Source organism: Heptranchias perlo, chromosome 22, assembly GCF_035084215.1.
Source record: "Heptranchias perlo isolate sHepPer1 chromosome 22, sHepPer1.hap1, whole genome shotgun sequence".
Classification (NCBI taxonomy): domain Eukaryota; kingdom Metazoa; phylum Chordata; class Chondrichthyes; order Hexanchiformes; family Hexanchidae; genus Heptranchias; species Heptranchias perlo.
Genome location: NC_090346.1, coordinates 40,083,074 through 40,098,987, shown reverse-complemented (window position 1 = coordinate 40,098,987; position 15,914 = coordinate 40,083,074). Strand labels below are relative to the sequence as shown.

At 40.3% G+C, this 15,914-nt stretch overlaps 1 protein-coding gene across 1 annotated transcript in view; it reads right to left on the bottom strand.

Annotated features, from left to right (window-relative positions):
* Positions 1–15,914, bottom strand: part of grin2aa (glutamate receptor, ionotropic, N-methyl D-aspartate 2A, a) — a 175,721-nt gene that overhangs the window by 16,328 nt on the left and 143,479 nt on the right. Inside the window, exon 11 of the mRNA XM_068003756.1 lies at positions 8,773–8,960. Within this exon, the coding sequence (XP_067859857.1) occupies positions 8,773–8,960 (188 nt within the window). The remainder of the gene's footprint in view (positions 1–8,772; positions 8,961–15,914) is intronic.

Genomic DNA, 15,914 nt, shown 5'->3' with positions numbered 1-15,914 from the left:
AGCCATAATATAATGAAACCACAAACAGTGTCGGGAAATGTGAAATGGAAACTGACAACCATGAGCACAGCTGCTTTTCAAGGCCAGTCAAAGCACACCTGGCACTCATGAGTTCAATAAATAGATTATCTGCATGAAAATCTGTAAGTTGTTGAAAGGCAGCATTAACCTTAGCACATCTTATCATTCGCCACTGCTGACTGCTTCTGAAATGGTAGTTCTTACAGAAACCATAAGCGTATTGTAATATTGTTGATGTATTCTTGAAGTTTGATTTACCTCAGGTGGATTGCAATATGTTTCTAGCTGAAAATAATTAGAAGCATTACTCATTTAACTATAAGTGATTCCTGCTAGGAACAAAAGAACAGAATTTGTCAAGAAAAATCTCTTCACATCAGTCATTATTTTTAGCATCAGGTGTTCGCATGATACTGTGAACATGGAATGATGTTGGATCCCCAGTGCATGGCATCAAAGAGTGGTAGGATGCAGGCTCATGCTTGTAATCTCCCACCTGCTGAGTGTCTGAGCTGAGCTATGCCACTGTGGATAGCCACCAAGCAGAGGCCAGATGCCTCCCAGGGGAGGGATTGTCAGACAGACAAGAGTGGCTCCTACCTACTCTTGTATATATCCTAGCAACTGATTCCACAGACGTATCGATGAAGGTCTCAAAGCAAATCACCATGGATAGCGTCACCATTGAAGTCAATGGAAATAAAAATCAGGAGAGGTGTAAAATGGGCTGTCAATTCCCCAGCACCTGTTTTACATGATCGCACAAAGTCAAAATTACCCACCTGCCCCCCTCCCCCCCACCTCAATGAGACAAGAGAGGAAAATTAGAGAAATACCTTTTTAAATTAAAAGGTATTATAACCTTAAAAAGAGTAAATTTATTCATGCCTTTAAATGGAGGTGCTTCCAAAGCACAGCGACTGTCTAAAAGCTACAATAAAATCATTTATATTGTTTTCAGTTAGACATCTCACTCAGATGATATCTCGTTTTATTAGTGTCTCCGTCTGTGAATTGGAATCGGACTAAAAAAAATGTTAAAAGGAGGAGAATAGCTTGCTCTTGTTGGAAATTAGGGCCATACAAATGAATGGTATATAAAATCTGTGCTTGCAGCATGCTCTTAATCAGAGCTTGACCTTCAGTGGAGCAGCCTTTACAAATCTGATTATGTTTTCATATTCTGGATGTTTCAAGTAGACTTAAAATATATTGTGACACATTTCAGTTGTCATAAAGGATACTATTATATTCACTTGATTCATTCCATCTGTAATGCATCACTACAATAGTTAGTTAAGCAAAGTACAATGATTATTAATTCATTTTTCATTTCGATGGAAATCTATCCAATGCATTATGCCCAGTGAGTTTGTATTGTATCTGGTCAGTACTATACATGTCCAATTTCGGCTATCCTGGAGTGAATCGTAGAGTGTTCTTTATGTATCTGACTCCCTGTTAGTCTTGCGATACTCTGAAAGGTTGTTTACATCTAATTGCCTGGTTGTTTAATGGTGATCTGGGGTACCTGCAGACACCCATTGTGCCAGTATGTGTCTAACATTTTGGCAATCAGATTTGACTTTATGATGACAAATTTACCTTTGTGATGAAAATGCATTCATAAGGCTCCATGCGGTACTCTGGAATGATGAGATATTAGTTGAGCAGTTTCAGTGCACAGGAAGGACTTTGAGCAAAAGTACTCTCAACGTAATGACAAGCCAGTCTCCCAGTGTGATTCTAACGCGGTGTGAAATCATCCTGGAACATTGTGGAAATGTGCCATGGGAATGGTAAGCATTAAAGTTCAGAGCAGACATTCAGGCAACTCTCTACTCAATGAAATTGTCTCCAGAAAGCTGGAGCACTCAGAAGTTTTGCAATAATTTAGAAGGGAGCTTTCCAGATGATATACCTTGTGATTTTAAAACTTGGATTTACATCATCCATACCTTTAACCTTCCAAATCTGAAGTCCAAATATTGTTGAGCACTCATCCCTGTTTCTTGAGTTATGATCTCTCCCATTGGAACAATTTGTGTTGACCTCAGTGTAGGACTGAGAGTTTATGAATTCTCCAGTTAATTGGGACTTGCTTCTTTAATTAAGTTCCTTCACTCGCTTTTGTGGCTATGAAACAGCAAGTCCTCAAATTTGCCAATCAACATTGATTGCACTTAATTATGGTCCAATTATGTAAGCTCATACAGCCCATTACCATCTCAATATCTTACATAAGCCAACGTTTGCTTCCTATCTTTGTAAACAAAAACCTCTCAGCGATGATTTCACTAATAGAAACTAGATTTTACTTTTCAGATTCCAAGATGATCAACTTCTGCACGTAATTTAAATTTTCCATCACATTACAACCTATCCGCAAACATTAAAAAAAAATCATGGGTCCTGAAACAGGAATTAAGCCCACATTTACAGATATAAGATGCCTACTGCCTGTTTCAGGCAGGCAGGTACCTGGGCAGCCATCTGTGTTCCTAGCGCTGATCTGGCATGGGATTTACCCCCTCCCCAAATTGGCGTTCATTGTGCCCGTTTTATGCCCATAAAATGGGCACAAGTTTCAATTACGACCCCATTTTCCGGCAGTTTCCTCCCATGGAGACCCAGCAGGTTCTCCTTTGCTGCATCTCAAGTAGTGTTTGGAGGTCCATCTCTTTGAAATTGTGAGGTTTTCTTTTGTTCCTCTTTGCAATGCCCTTCTCCCCTCTTCAGCTGTCTGTGCCAGATTCTCCAATGAAGCATTCTTGAAAAATGGAACAAAATCACACAGGAGCGATCCAATGCAGCTACCTGACAGTGAACTCAATAAGCTAAGCTCTTTCCTACTACCGGCTGTGCCCCCAACCTGCTGCCACGGCACAGTACCCCTGCTTTTACACAGGATTTGCACTAGAGAAGTGCCAATGGATATTTAAATGAACTGGCCCTGCAAATTCTGGCAGATTCAGCTCTGCAGAGCATCGGCAATAATCTCCTGATTATTGATTCCAATAGCTGTCTGATTATTGAGATTAGGCTAATTGGTCTGTAGTTGTCAGATATGCCTCGATCACCTTTCTCAAATATGGGAACCATATTTTCCTATTTTTATTCCGTCAAATCCTTGCCACTGTTTATTGACACTCTTAAAACAACATCTGTCAGTGCCTCACAAATCTCCTCCCTTGTCTCTCTAGGTACCCAAGGGTGCAATTTTATCCATCCTGGAAATTGATTGATTTTCAGTCCCATCTTCCAACCTATAAACTCGGTTGGGGGGGGGGGTGAATTTCCACAGGGGTTCTCCTGTTCATACACCAGAACTTCAGTACAAGAGCCACGAAAAACACTATTCACTCTGTTTTTCCAGGTTTACTGCAGGCAAGTGGACAACCCCCGCAGAAATTCTTCTGTTCTGTTTCAATAGTGTCAAAGTGCCAGAGCAAACACAATGGGGGTGATTTTAAACCCCAAGAACGGGTGGGTTGGGGCGGGTGGGAGTTGAAAACAGTTGTTTTTTGGGTCGCGACCGCAACCCGGCGTTATTTCCGGGTTTAACGTCGGCGCGGAAAAGTACAGGCTTCCCACTGGGAATGCCAAGTCTAAATATTTTGCGGTCGCGACCCAAAAAAAACAACTATTTTCAACTCCCACCCACTCCCAACCCACCCGTTCTTGGGGTTTAAAATCACCCCAATATGTATCTGATGTTAGTGGCATATATATCCTTCCTAGTAAAAAAACCTCCAAGTAGTAGTCATTTACTATCTTTTCATCATCCACACGTTCAACTCACCCAAGGTTTTAACTTCTTATTCTCACTGTCTTTCACCTATTCCGATTATGGAAGAATTATTTGGTTTTGTGTTTTGCATCTGCTGCTATGTTCCTTTCCAGTTTTCTCTTGGTGCCCCAATCTCTCTTTTTGCCCTGTAAAACCTTGTACTCAGCCCAATGCTCACCCTCCCAGTCATCAGTGGTAGTCATGTAGATAGCCACAGCATGAATTGCCCTGCTCTAGGACCTGAATAAGTTCATCTAGAAACACCAGACTTTATGGAAGGGCAAAAATAACTATATGAAAAAAATCTATATTCAGGATAATCAAAGCCTGCTGTAAAAGAAACATTATTTTTCAGTAGAACTTTCCTTATGTTGGTATAGAATTTTCAGGATGTAATGATGCACAACAAAACCCTGTCACTATAACAATAGCTGTAACAGAATCGTTGCCAGCGGTAAACACTCAAGAACCTGAATGATTCAATATATAAGATAAAGTATATGTTACAAAATACTGAAAGAATGATGGAGGGTTTTAATGAATGCATAAAACTACTTAAGCTGTACTTTCACAATCAATATAATTAGAAAACATTGACGATGTTATGTCCTCATAATACACTGCCACTCATCCTCGGTGTCAAGATCAGTACATAGAAGACCATAGCTTGTAAGGGAGCCTATAGTGCCATTGCAGTCAGCAATCTGCCAATGCACCACATCCTTGATTCCTGTCATGTGAAGGATGCATTACAACAGAGGATTCCAAACACACAAAAAGAAAACAGCAGCCCAGTTTTCTCAAGTGTAGCAAGAAATAGAAGTTAGCCAAACTGTCCCTGAATTCAAGTAATTGCTCTGCAAAGTCAATCAATCCAGTTGGTCCATGTTGAACCCAACTTTGGTGCGAAGTACGTTATTCAACGGAATGTTGGCTTTTATTGCTCGGGGGATAGAATATAAAAACAGGGAGGTATTGCTGCAGTTATATAAGGTATTGGTGAGACCGCACCTGGAATACTGCATACAGTTTTGGTCTCCATACTTAAGAAAAGACATACTTGCTCTCGAGGCAGTACAAAGAAGGTTCACTCGGTTAATCCCAGGGATGAGGGGGTGGACATATGAGGAGAGGTTGAGTAGATTGGGACTCTACTCATTGGAGTTCAGAGGAATGAGAGGCGATCTTATTGAAACATATAAGATTGTGAAGGGGCTTGATCGGGTGGATGCGGTAAGGATGTTCCCAAGGATGGGTGAAACTAGAACTAGGGGGCATAATCTTAGAATAAGGGGCTGATCTTTCAAAACTGAGATGAGGAGAAACTTCTTCACTCAGAGGGTTGTAGGTCTGTGGAATTTGCTGCCCCAGGAAGCTGTGGAAGCTACATCATTAAATACATTTAAAACAGAAATAGACAGTTTCCTAGAAGTAAAGGGGATTAGGGGTTACGGGGAGCGGGCAGGAAATTGGACATGAATTTAGATTTGAGGTTAGGATCAGATCAGCCATGATCTTATTGAATGGCGGAGCAGGCTCGAGGGGCCGATTGGCCTACTCCTGCTCCTATTTCTTATGTTCTTATGTTCTTAAAACAAAGTTCTGTCCAATCAAGCCAACCTCTGTAGAAAATGCTCCACCCACCCGCTTAAATTTGCACGTGTGTGCAAAGTTTCCAAGCTTCGGCCATGTTTCCCTGACATAATACTTTAATAATCAGTACATCTGCTGTGTGAATAAGCACAACAGGATCTCAGGAATCTGTCTCTCATCACATGAATAAAATCCTCTTGCTTCACTTTCACAGCTTGACATTATCTGAACCTTTTCCTGTGTTGCAGAATCATAGCCATTTTTTTAAAAATTCCTTATAGAGGAATTCAGGCTCAGCACGAAGAGGGAGATGAAGACACTCATAGGGATCTTGTACGCCAACCTTAAATGACTGCAAGTGTTGTGGGTAATGGGACTCCTTTTATATGGAGAAGAAGAGCCCAAATATCCTATAGCTCGTTGGTAATAAAGAGAGAGAGTGAGAAGGAGATAGCATCTGCTGTGTTCTAATACCCTCTGTAAATCTGAATCAACAACATTTGTGACAACCACATTCTAAAACTAATGCATTGAAGAGCACTGTTGGCACTCTGGTGCCCTGTTATGAAGCTTACCAGGCTGTGCTGGTAAATATTTCTTATGATAAGTCCAAATGAAAGCACTAGGAATGGATTGCCTCACATCAAACTTAAATATTTCCAATGAATTACAATAGATGTTGTATAAAAGATTACACCAGCATTTTCATAAAAAGAAACGTATGCCATTTCTAGAAGATGGTGGTATGGGAACAGTACACAATTTATACGGCTGCTGTACTTGTCGCTCATGCTGGACAAATGCATTCTAGCTCCTTCATCACAAAACACAGCATATTCTACTCTCAAATATCAGCTATTCTCCTGTGGAAAGCAGAAAATATCGAGATTTACAACATGTAAATGAGGAGTTAACATCGCAATAAATACAAGTCATGCTGCGCCAGATGTGAGAAAGTAGTCAACTTTTGCAGGGTGCATACAATAAAAATCAATTTATGTTTATGTTGACAAAGAAGGTAGCATAGTAGCTACAGTCTCTTCAGAATGCCTTCATTTGAATCAGTTGTAGCAGTGTCTTTGTTACTGATCTCCACTAAAACATAAAAATACAACACTGAAAATGCATCAGGCACAGTGAGGCACAAGTTTCTCATCGCCCGGTTTCGACCCTCATTAATATTAATTGGGCAAGCTGCCGACGGTTCGCGAACCTCCACAGGCAACATGCCCATTTGAAGAAATGAACTGCAGGCCGCTTGCCTCGTCGGCAGTGGCATGAAGGTAAGTCCTGGGAGGAGAGATGTGATGCAGCAACAGTGGGGGGTGGAAAGTGGTCCACTATAGAGTTGGGGGAGCAATCCTGCTCGTCCTGGCTCCATGGCAATGATTTATTTTGTATTATTCTTTTTAAACACTTACCTTTTGGTGGCGGTCGCCCAGTGACTGCTTAACCCCTCATTTACATATGTAAAAGGCCTCACGGCTGTTTTAGGCAGTCGCCAGGAACTTCTGAAAAATCACCCAACCCAATATCGAGTCGGACGTCTTTGAGGCGTCCTTTGGGCACGGGATTTTAGTCCCCAAAATTGGTCCTTGTTGCAATGAGGTTTAATTTCTACCACAGTGAGTTTATAATTTTGAAAAGATGGGTGTTGATATTAATTGCACTGAATTGCAGGAGTAGGCCATTCAGCCCCTCGGGCCGGTTCCGCCATTCCATCAGATCTTGGCTGAACTGTATCTCAACCCCATGGATCCCCCTTTGATTCACATCCCTTGATACCCTTACCAAACAAAAATGAATTTTCAAGGTCAGAATAAAAAAGAGCTGGATTAAGGGTTAGCATGGAGACCATCAGGTACCAAGTATAAATAATCCACCCTCATTATAGCAGGGACATAGGTGTACTGCATGGATAGGCTCTCTCCACTCTCCACCTGCAACCGCCCCCCCCCCCCCCAACCCCCAACCCCCAAACAATCCTCAAAACCAGGGACACTTGTTTGGCATGGTTAGTCCCATTAAGGTCCAGCCACCTGGAAATTATGTACCGCGCATTAATAGGCGATGGTCTTTCTAAGTGCTTCACGTAGATTGTAACACAGACATCAATACAAAATAAAAATCCATTCCCACCTCCTCCAATTCCCAGAGTAATGAGCCACTAAATTTTCTGAGGTACAAGTTCAATTATATTTGGCACCCAACCCCCATTCCCACTGCTTCGCTGGCATGGATGAGACTAAGAAATTGCTAAACTAAGAGATTGCTACTGTTTTTTAAAAACCTGCCCATCACTCATTGCCTTTCAATCACTTATATCAGAACCCCATGAAAGATCGAGACACACAAATCTCTATCATGACAGTGCAGTGGAAAACTCTCCCAACTGCATGCACAGCACCACTGTCCTAACAGGATCAGCCAATCTAATCCAAATCAACTCAAATGACCATACTCCTGGTTAAAATTCCCAGCCCATAAATCAATGTCTTAAAAGAGATACAAATATAGTGTAAACAGTAACTGGAAAAGAATGAGTTTATCTTCCAAAATATTCCAAGTTCTATTTGCTTAATCTCAAAAGTAGTTCAGATTCAATATTAGGCACAATGGTATAGCACTGGAACCCAAAGCTAATAGGATGTAGTGCTGAAGTAATTGGCGCAATTTGAGAGCAGACTTTATACCAAAAAACAAAATACTGCGGATGCTGCAATAAAAACAGAAAATGCTGGAAACACTCAGCAGGTCAGGCAGCACCTGTGGAGAGCAGAAGATAGGGTTAACATTTCAGGTCTTATGACCCTTCGTCAGAACCCATCCTCTCAGCTATAAGTGTCAGACCAAGTGGACAAAGACAGGGGATGAAAACACAAAAATCAGGAAACTTACTCCAAATATCCCCATTAAAAAACATAATATAATATGGAAAAGAAATCTTTTTAATTATGTCATGGGACATGGTTCAAAACTCCACAGCAGTGTATCAATCTATTAATTTATTAAAAATCTTACATCTACATGCACTTCTTGTCTGGGAAACCTTACTTCATGTTGTCACACTTTTGTGTCAACTTTTTCCACAATAAATTCTTATGTCCACATTTACAATGGGAACTGCCTGTGCAAACTTGTGATGCTGTAATTACACTCTCCCGCCTTAGTTTTGTATCTCCCAAGTCCTCAACCTGTACTGCAGAGAAATCTCTTATTAGAAGTCTTAATTTTAAATATAATTTTCTATTTCAATTAATGATGTTTCAGGAACTGCATAATAGAGGAGAATTTAACTAAGAGAGAAAAATAAGCATGGGTATTCAACAGAAATTCATGAGCTAACAGATAACATGAAGCACCCATACCATCACCAACAATCTGGAGGAGAGCCAGGTCAATCTGACGTTTCCAAGGTGAGTTTTTTTGCAAAGCTATTCCATAACCGGTGGTCGAGAAGACATATCCACTGCCAATCGTTACAAGCTTGCAGCCTTCATCTCTTCCCGCCATGTAATTCAGCACTGCCGCGTCATATATGAAGGCATCCAACTTTCTAAAATAAAAGAAATGAAATTACTGAAACAGCACTGCCAGATTTGACAGGAGGTATTTCCCGCAGCAAACACTCATGCACCATCGCCAAAATTTCAAAGCACTTCTTTGCATGTGAAGAGAGATGACTGCTGCATATTATCAGCTCAGGTTAAGCTCAAATGTCAGGAATCCTTGAACGTGCAATGCACAGACTTTTTTGTATTGTTAAGTAATGCCTTTGGCTAATCTAATCCGACTTACATTTGCAAAAATGATCAGAGTGCTTTTAACAGTATTCCAGTACATTCTTGACAATACATTTTATGTGAAGAAGCTCCTTAGAGCATAGATCGAAGGATTGTGCCTAGAGGACAGCACGATTGGCTTTCCAGTCAGTCACTATCTCACAAAGTTTACATTTATAACCATTGCAATAGCATTAGTTTTTTTTTGAAAATCACATTGGACAGTTATACATTTGAGGGCATCTAATACCAGTATTATCATAGAATCATAGAAAATTTACAGCACAGAAGGAGGCCATTCAGCCCATCGTGTCCATGCTGGATTATGGTAACTTTAAATCTGTTTTGCACTCAGAATAGCACAAATAAACAATTAATGGTTAATTAATAAACAATTAATGGTGATTAATGATTCGTCAGACTGTGCCATGAAGATCCATGTGGCAATATCCAAGTTCTAAATTAACCATGTCATTATTGTGAGGTGCTCTTGTCAGACACTGGTAATTCATAAGAATGGCCCAGAGTGACCTGTCCTTGCACCTCACAATAATGACTTGGTTGAAGTTAGCAAAGTTAAAATGTCTATAATATGTTGGGCCGGATTTTGCTCTAAAAATAACAGCGAGCTTAACAGGGATCACTGTCATTTCAGTGCAAATCGTACAGCAACTTCCGGCAACTGCTCATGCGCATTTAAACACGGAAATCCGGAGGTTGTTGTACTGGATGCCCTGCTCCTCCAGAAGCTTCATGGGAAGGAGATCTCACTGGCTGACTCACCATTGAAATGACTGCAACAGTGTGAAGTTTCTCTACTGCCCTGATGGAAACGAAATAATCTCACCAGAAAAATGTATGTCAAGTTTTTTTTTAAGTGTAAGCAAACTTTTAACGGCGTGGTAAATCTTATTGGCTGCCAAACAACCTCTCTGGCACTGGAAATTTACTTTTACAAGTGTGGAGTATCATTCCTTCACATTTTAATTGCTTTTGGACATTTAAAAAAAAGCATTTTATTTTTATTTTTTTACTTTTTCTTTCTGTCTCTTTTATCTCTGTCTTTTAATTCAATATTTGTTACCCTCTCTATTTTGCTTTCTGTAACTGATTTTACATTGAATATACTACTACAACTTATACTCCCTGGTTCTGTGTCTGCGTGGCTTATTAACATGCTGCAATCTGATTGGTTAAGGGGATACACAGCAGTTTGCCCTGTTCACAGAGGTCCCAGTCGCCTGGGAGAGGGCGCCATGCTGAATTGAGGGCCCATTAAGAGGAACTTGCAGTGTAAAAGCCCATGAAAAGTCTAAGGACAAGTCCATGTCTAATGAGTGGCGGGCACCGTTCATTCGCCACTCAGAGAAAAATCCAGCCCAATCCAGCCGTGTACACTTTCTGTCTTGGGAACTTTACTGTCTACTGTCGCTTCTTTGTGTTAACTTTTCCATTATAAATTCCTATGTCCATTATAGAAATAGAAACTACCTATCTAAATGCGCTATGCTGTAATTATACCCTCCTGCCAGTGATGGCACTGTAGCGCCTCACTTTTGCCACCCAGCTCCCCAACCTATACTGCGGAAAGGCACCTGTGCTCCAATCAACTCTACTTCTCTGCTTTTCAAATTGCTGTAAGTTTTGCTACTTAACTATGACTAATAATATACTGAAAATTGGGAGAGTGTCTGTTTTTCTCAGTAATTAATGTCTCACTAACAAATCACATACTCAGAAATTGCACGTTTTCAAGCCTCTTGATTTCATTAGTGGGTCATTAATTTAGTGGATCATCAGTAGCAGTCTCCTACTTCTTTTTGCTAAACAGTAATCTCAGGCCCCTCAAAATCATTCTCTTTCTGACCCATTCCATTTCATTTTTGTTATTCCATTGTCCTTCCTTATCCAGTCCTCTTTGCTGTACTCCCCTCATTCCCCATCACCTTTTGTGCTGTTATTTCTATGTCTATAAATGGGAAAGGGGCAGGAGAAATGGGATTAGAGTAGATAACTCCAGTTAAATGGCTATCACTGGCAGGAGTGTGAGCGAGTAAATAGCTTCCTTCTGTGCTGTAATTTCTGTCATTTATTCTGTTCTATTCTATTTGGTATGATTTGTTTGTTTGGGGGAGGGGGGTTGTGCTATTGACCTTGTTTACTGAAAACAACACATCTGGTTGACAAAATTAAACACCTCTTCTTACGCAATAACAGTGATAACACCCGTGTGGTGACAATTTTTGATGAGCTACTTTTGACTGTTAGGAGCTGCATCATGTGACCAGATTTCACACTTCTAGGTAGAAATTTCAGATTAAAACAAAGAACGGGAGAATTTTTTTTTTAAGAAATAAGCCATAACGATAAAGTGAGACACGGGGAAATGGTTCATTAAAAAATACATCAGAAAAAAAAATGCTTATAATCTCTGAAACAGCCTTACACCACACAAACCCAACTAAATTAAGGGAATAACTGAACTGCTTTATAATTACTGCATTTATTCACAAAATTATGCATAAATATTAGGTTTGCCCTCCACTTGTTTCATTTTCATCATTAAAAATACACTAAAATATTGTTTAAAACAACTACAATTACTTTACTATTGAATATATAAAATACCATAAGTTCCAAGTGATACGATATCATAGAAAGGTTACAGCACGGAAGGAGGCCATTCGGCCCATCGAGTCTGTGCCGGCCTTATGCAAGAGCAATCCATCTAGTCCCACTCCCCCGCCCTTTCCGCGTAGCCCTGCAATAAGTGGGGTGGATTGGATATACCATTCTCTCATCACTTTAATTATTGATTTTAATTTAATCTAATTTAATAAAACATTAATTCCATTTGATTTAGTGACCTGTATGTTACATGTTCATTGTTCAAATGTCACTGAACATCACACTGGGACCCATGTGTTATTTACGATACATTGTGGGCCCGGAAATCTGTGAGAATGCTCACGCAGTATAGGTGCGCGTTCTACTCCTGACCCCGATGAAACACTAGTGGTAAGATGAAGTTCCCCAATGTGCATGTAACTGGCAGGTGCCTGCACCACTATGGGTGCATTTTAAGCACCGCCAGGGCAGAGGCACAGGCAATGGGACACTGGACCGCCACTCATGGGCAAATCTGGCACCACCAGCAACGTAGAACATATTTAAAGGGCCAATATGCTGGCCGTTTTCTTGGCAATGCCAAGATATTCTTCGAGGGTCCAGGCCAGGACCCAGTCCTGGAACTCCAGATGGACCCTACTTACACTGGGCCGTGGGTCAGTACAACTCACTGAGCCCGGTGCACCCGCCACTCAGCATATCCTGGAGATGAGGAAATTCCTTCCCTCTCAGTCCTGTCTCCTCTGATGTTTGGGCAGATGGAGGTTAAGCCCCTAACATGCCCTGGGGAAACTACTAGCGGAGGCTGGGACTTAGTATATTCAGGTGCTGGCCCAATTTCTGCCCCTTCTGATGTACTCCTGGAAGAACTATGCCCACTATTGGCATAGATTTTCAGACAATTACATGTACTATTGCCCAAATATTCAGATTATGATCAATGCTGATAAGTTCCAAAGTTTGGAGAAATCAGACCAATAATATAAGCTCTTTACAAAAATATTTTGATTCTTAAGTAAATAATTTTTAAATAACCCATTAGCAAATAAACTACCCTATGCCATTACATTTAATTTTTTGTGTTTTTTTTTTGATAATCCTAACAATTTGCATCTTCACATAAATAGACCATTGTGTCCTATGTCCTTGGATGTGACCTCAATAGAACTGAATATCAAATGTAATGTATAACAGGCAGCCCATGCAATAGCATCTGTTCAGCGCTATTGTCCAAGACAAATTTCTACCTCTATGTTCTCATGTCTTTCCAGATATCGACATTATTGTGCGGACAGGGAGACAATCAACTTTACTTGACACTGACTTTAAATTGGGAATTTCCAGTTAAACTTTATACTTTTCAAGCCTAAAAAATATCAATTTGCTCCTCATCCATCTTATGGCACGATTTCAGTCCACCTTCCTAAGTAAAATTAGCCAACTAGTTCCATATGTTCCAATACATATAAATATTACATAAAATTTTACTGTGATTCAGGGCTACCATAGTAAACTGGTGCTCTTGATAGTCCAGAAATCGCCAGGAGGATTTTATGAAGCCTTTAGTAACCTTCAAGACAATGTTTACCATTGTCGCCTAAAACAATCAATGTCAGTTGTATTACTCTTTTACTCTTGAGGTACAGGGACGCACTAGAACCCTGTGCAGTCAGATTTCAGCTGGTGATTTGTGACATTTTCAGTAGAATGCACGTGACCTTTCATTTATCATCAGGGAATTGTTCAGGAAATCTAGAGATTTGAAACCATTTGACATCACAAAGAACCAAAATCTAAACACTTCAGGCCCAAAGCAAACTACACAGATATTTTTTGTGACATTAATCACACGGGGCACAGTTACCAAGTAGAAAGGGTATTGGAGAAAGGGCAATGATCATAATTGAAAACACAGAGATGTGTGACATGCTTAGTCATCCCAAAGGTAGAATGAATAAATGAAAGGGTACAATTGGCTTGGATTTTCCAATCTGTCAGATTGGTGATGGTGCATTCACTGCAACCGCCATCTTCCTCCATCCTGACCCCAACAGATCTTCCGACGTCAATCTAATTATAATTTTTACAGTAGACTCCCAGTGGTATAATTAGCCCTGCCTGGTTGTCTGCCTGGGGCTGTCAACATTTTCTTATTTACAAAGCACACCTTGCTCGTGCAATCAACTTTAATTTTTAAATTCCCCTCCATTTCCTTAGCAATGCTAGACGTCATAAAGGCAACAGCTCTCCCATCACCGGGCATTGTTAAGGTGTTAATGAAGGGAAATAATGGGAATATTCCCATTATTAATATTTCATTTCAATATGCCTACCCAAATATGGAGAGATGACAGAACAGCTCCCCTGCCTCCATCCCACCTCAAAGTGATCAGAAAAGTCTGGCCAAAATGTCAAAATCTCTGCAGATATCATCATATTCCAGATGAGAAGAGAAACATTTTAGACAAATGTGAGATTCATGCACAAGTGTGGAAATGCTTCTACTACTACAAAAGATATTTTATTCCCCCTCCTTTAGGCCCCATGCCACTTTCTTGTATTTCCAATGAGAGAGCGGACATCTTCTGCCAATACTCTTCCATAGTCAACCACCTGGAAATGTGCAATAGTGGTCTTCCCCTCTGGAGATTCTTCCTTAGATTTTCGCTCCCTCACTTCCACTCAGAGCTTTCCCCGACTGATTCAGTTGAGATCAGGAGGTTACCGTGTGGCGACTACTACAGTGTATTCTAAATCTCTCCGCCTCTCTACCTCTCTCTCCTCCTTTAAGTCGCTGCTTAAAACCTACCTCTTTGACAAAGCTTTTGGTCACCTGTCCTAATATCTCTTTCTGCGGCTTGGTGTCGAATCTTGTCTGATAACACTTCTGTGAAGCGCCTTGGGTCGTTTTACTATGTTAAAGGCGCTATATAAATGCAAGTTGTTGTTGTGTGGATGCTGCAATTAGTACTCCATAGCGCACAAGCAAGTGGTGACTCAATGCCCCTAGACTATATTTTTCTTTAAGGATTTCAAAACATTTGTAGAAGTCTCTGAGTTTAAAATGCAAGGCGCACGTCAAGGAGATGATTTCAAATGGATCGGTAGGCACCATTCTGCCACATCAAACTAGAATGGGACAGTCCACAGTGCAAAACCGCACAAAGCTGCAAAGCATTGTCTGAAAATAATTTAACTTTTAATCCATTAATGTTATTACTCTTTAAAAGGAACTTAAGGCCTCAGCACCTAACAAAGGACCAGAGTTTGATAAATTAGATGTCAGTTTATTCAAGCTTGCAGCTAATGTGATTGCCAAACCTACTGCCAACTTAATTAATTTTTCCTCCAATGTAGGCCAGCTACCAAAGGAATGAAAGATTGTTGGAAAAAAAGGGTCTCTCTCTTCTCAATAATTAACGACTAATTTCATTTTTTTCTTTTGCTTCCAAGATTGTGAAAATTGTTCAACATTGTGATTTTTTTCCCCCTTTGGATAGATAATAACCTTAATAATTTTAATATCAGCCAGTGACATATTCAGGTATTTTACTATAATGGAAGTGATTTCCAAGTTTTATTATGTTCCTTTTTAATGTTTCCACTGTGACTCTGGGCGATATTTCAAACGGGTGAAACAAAGGGACATTACATCTGTGTGAGATATCAGCTGACTACCATGCATGCCACCTGCTGTTCGTTCACCAGAATGATAACGGGGCTAAAAGGGTTAAATTATGAGGACAAGTTGCATAAACTAGGCTTGTATTCACTTGAGTGTAGAAAATACTAGTACCGGTAATAGGACCACTGCTTTTCTTGATATATATTAATGACTTGGACTTGGGTGTACAGGGCACAATTTCCAAATTTGCAGATGACACAAAACTTGGAAGTATAGTGAACAGTGAGGAGGATAGTGATAGACTTCAAGAGGATATAGACAGGCTGGTGGCATGAGCGGACACGTGGCAGATGAAATTTAACTCAGAAAAATGCGAGGTGTTACATTTCGGTAGGAAGAATGAGGAGAGGCAATTCTAAAAGGGGTACATGAACAGAGAGATCTGGGGGTATATGTACACAAATCATTGAAGGTG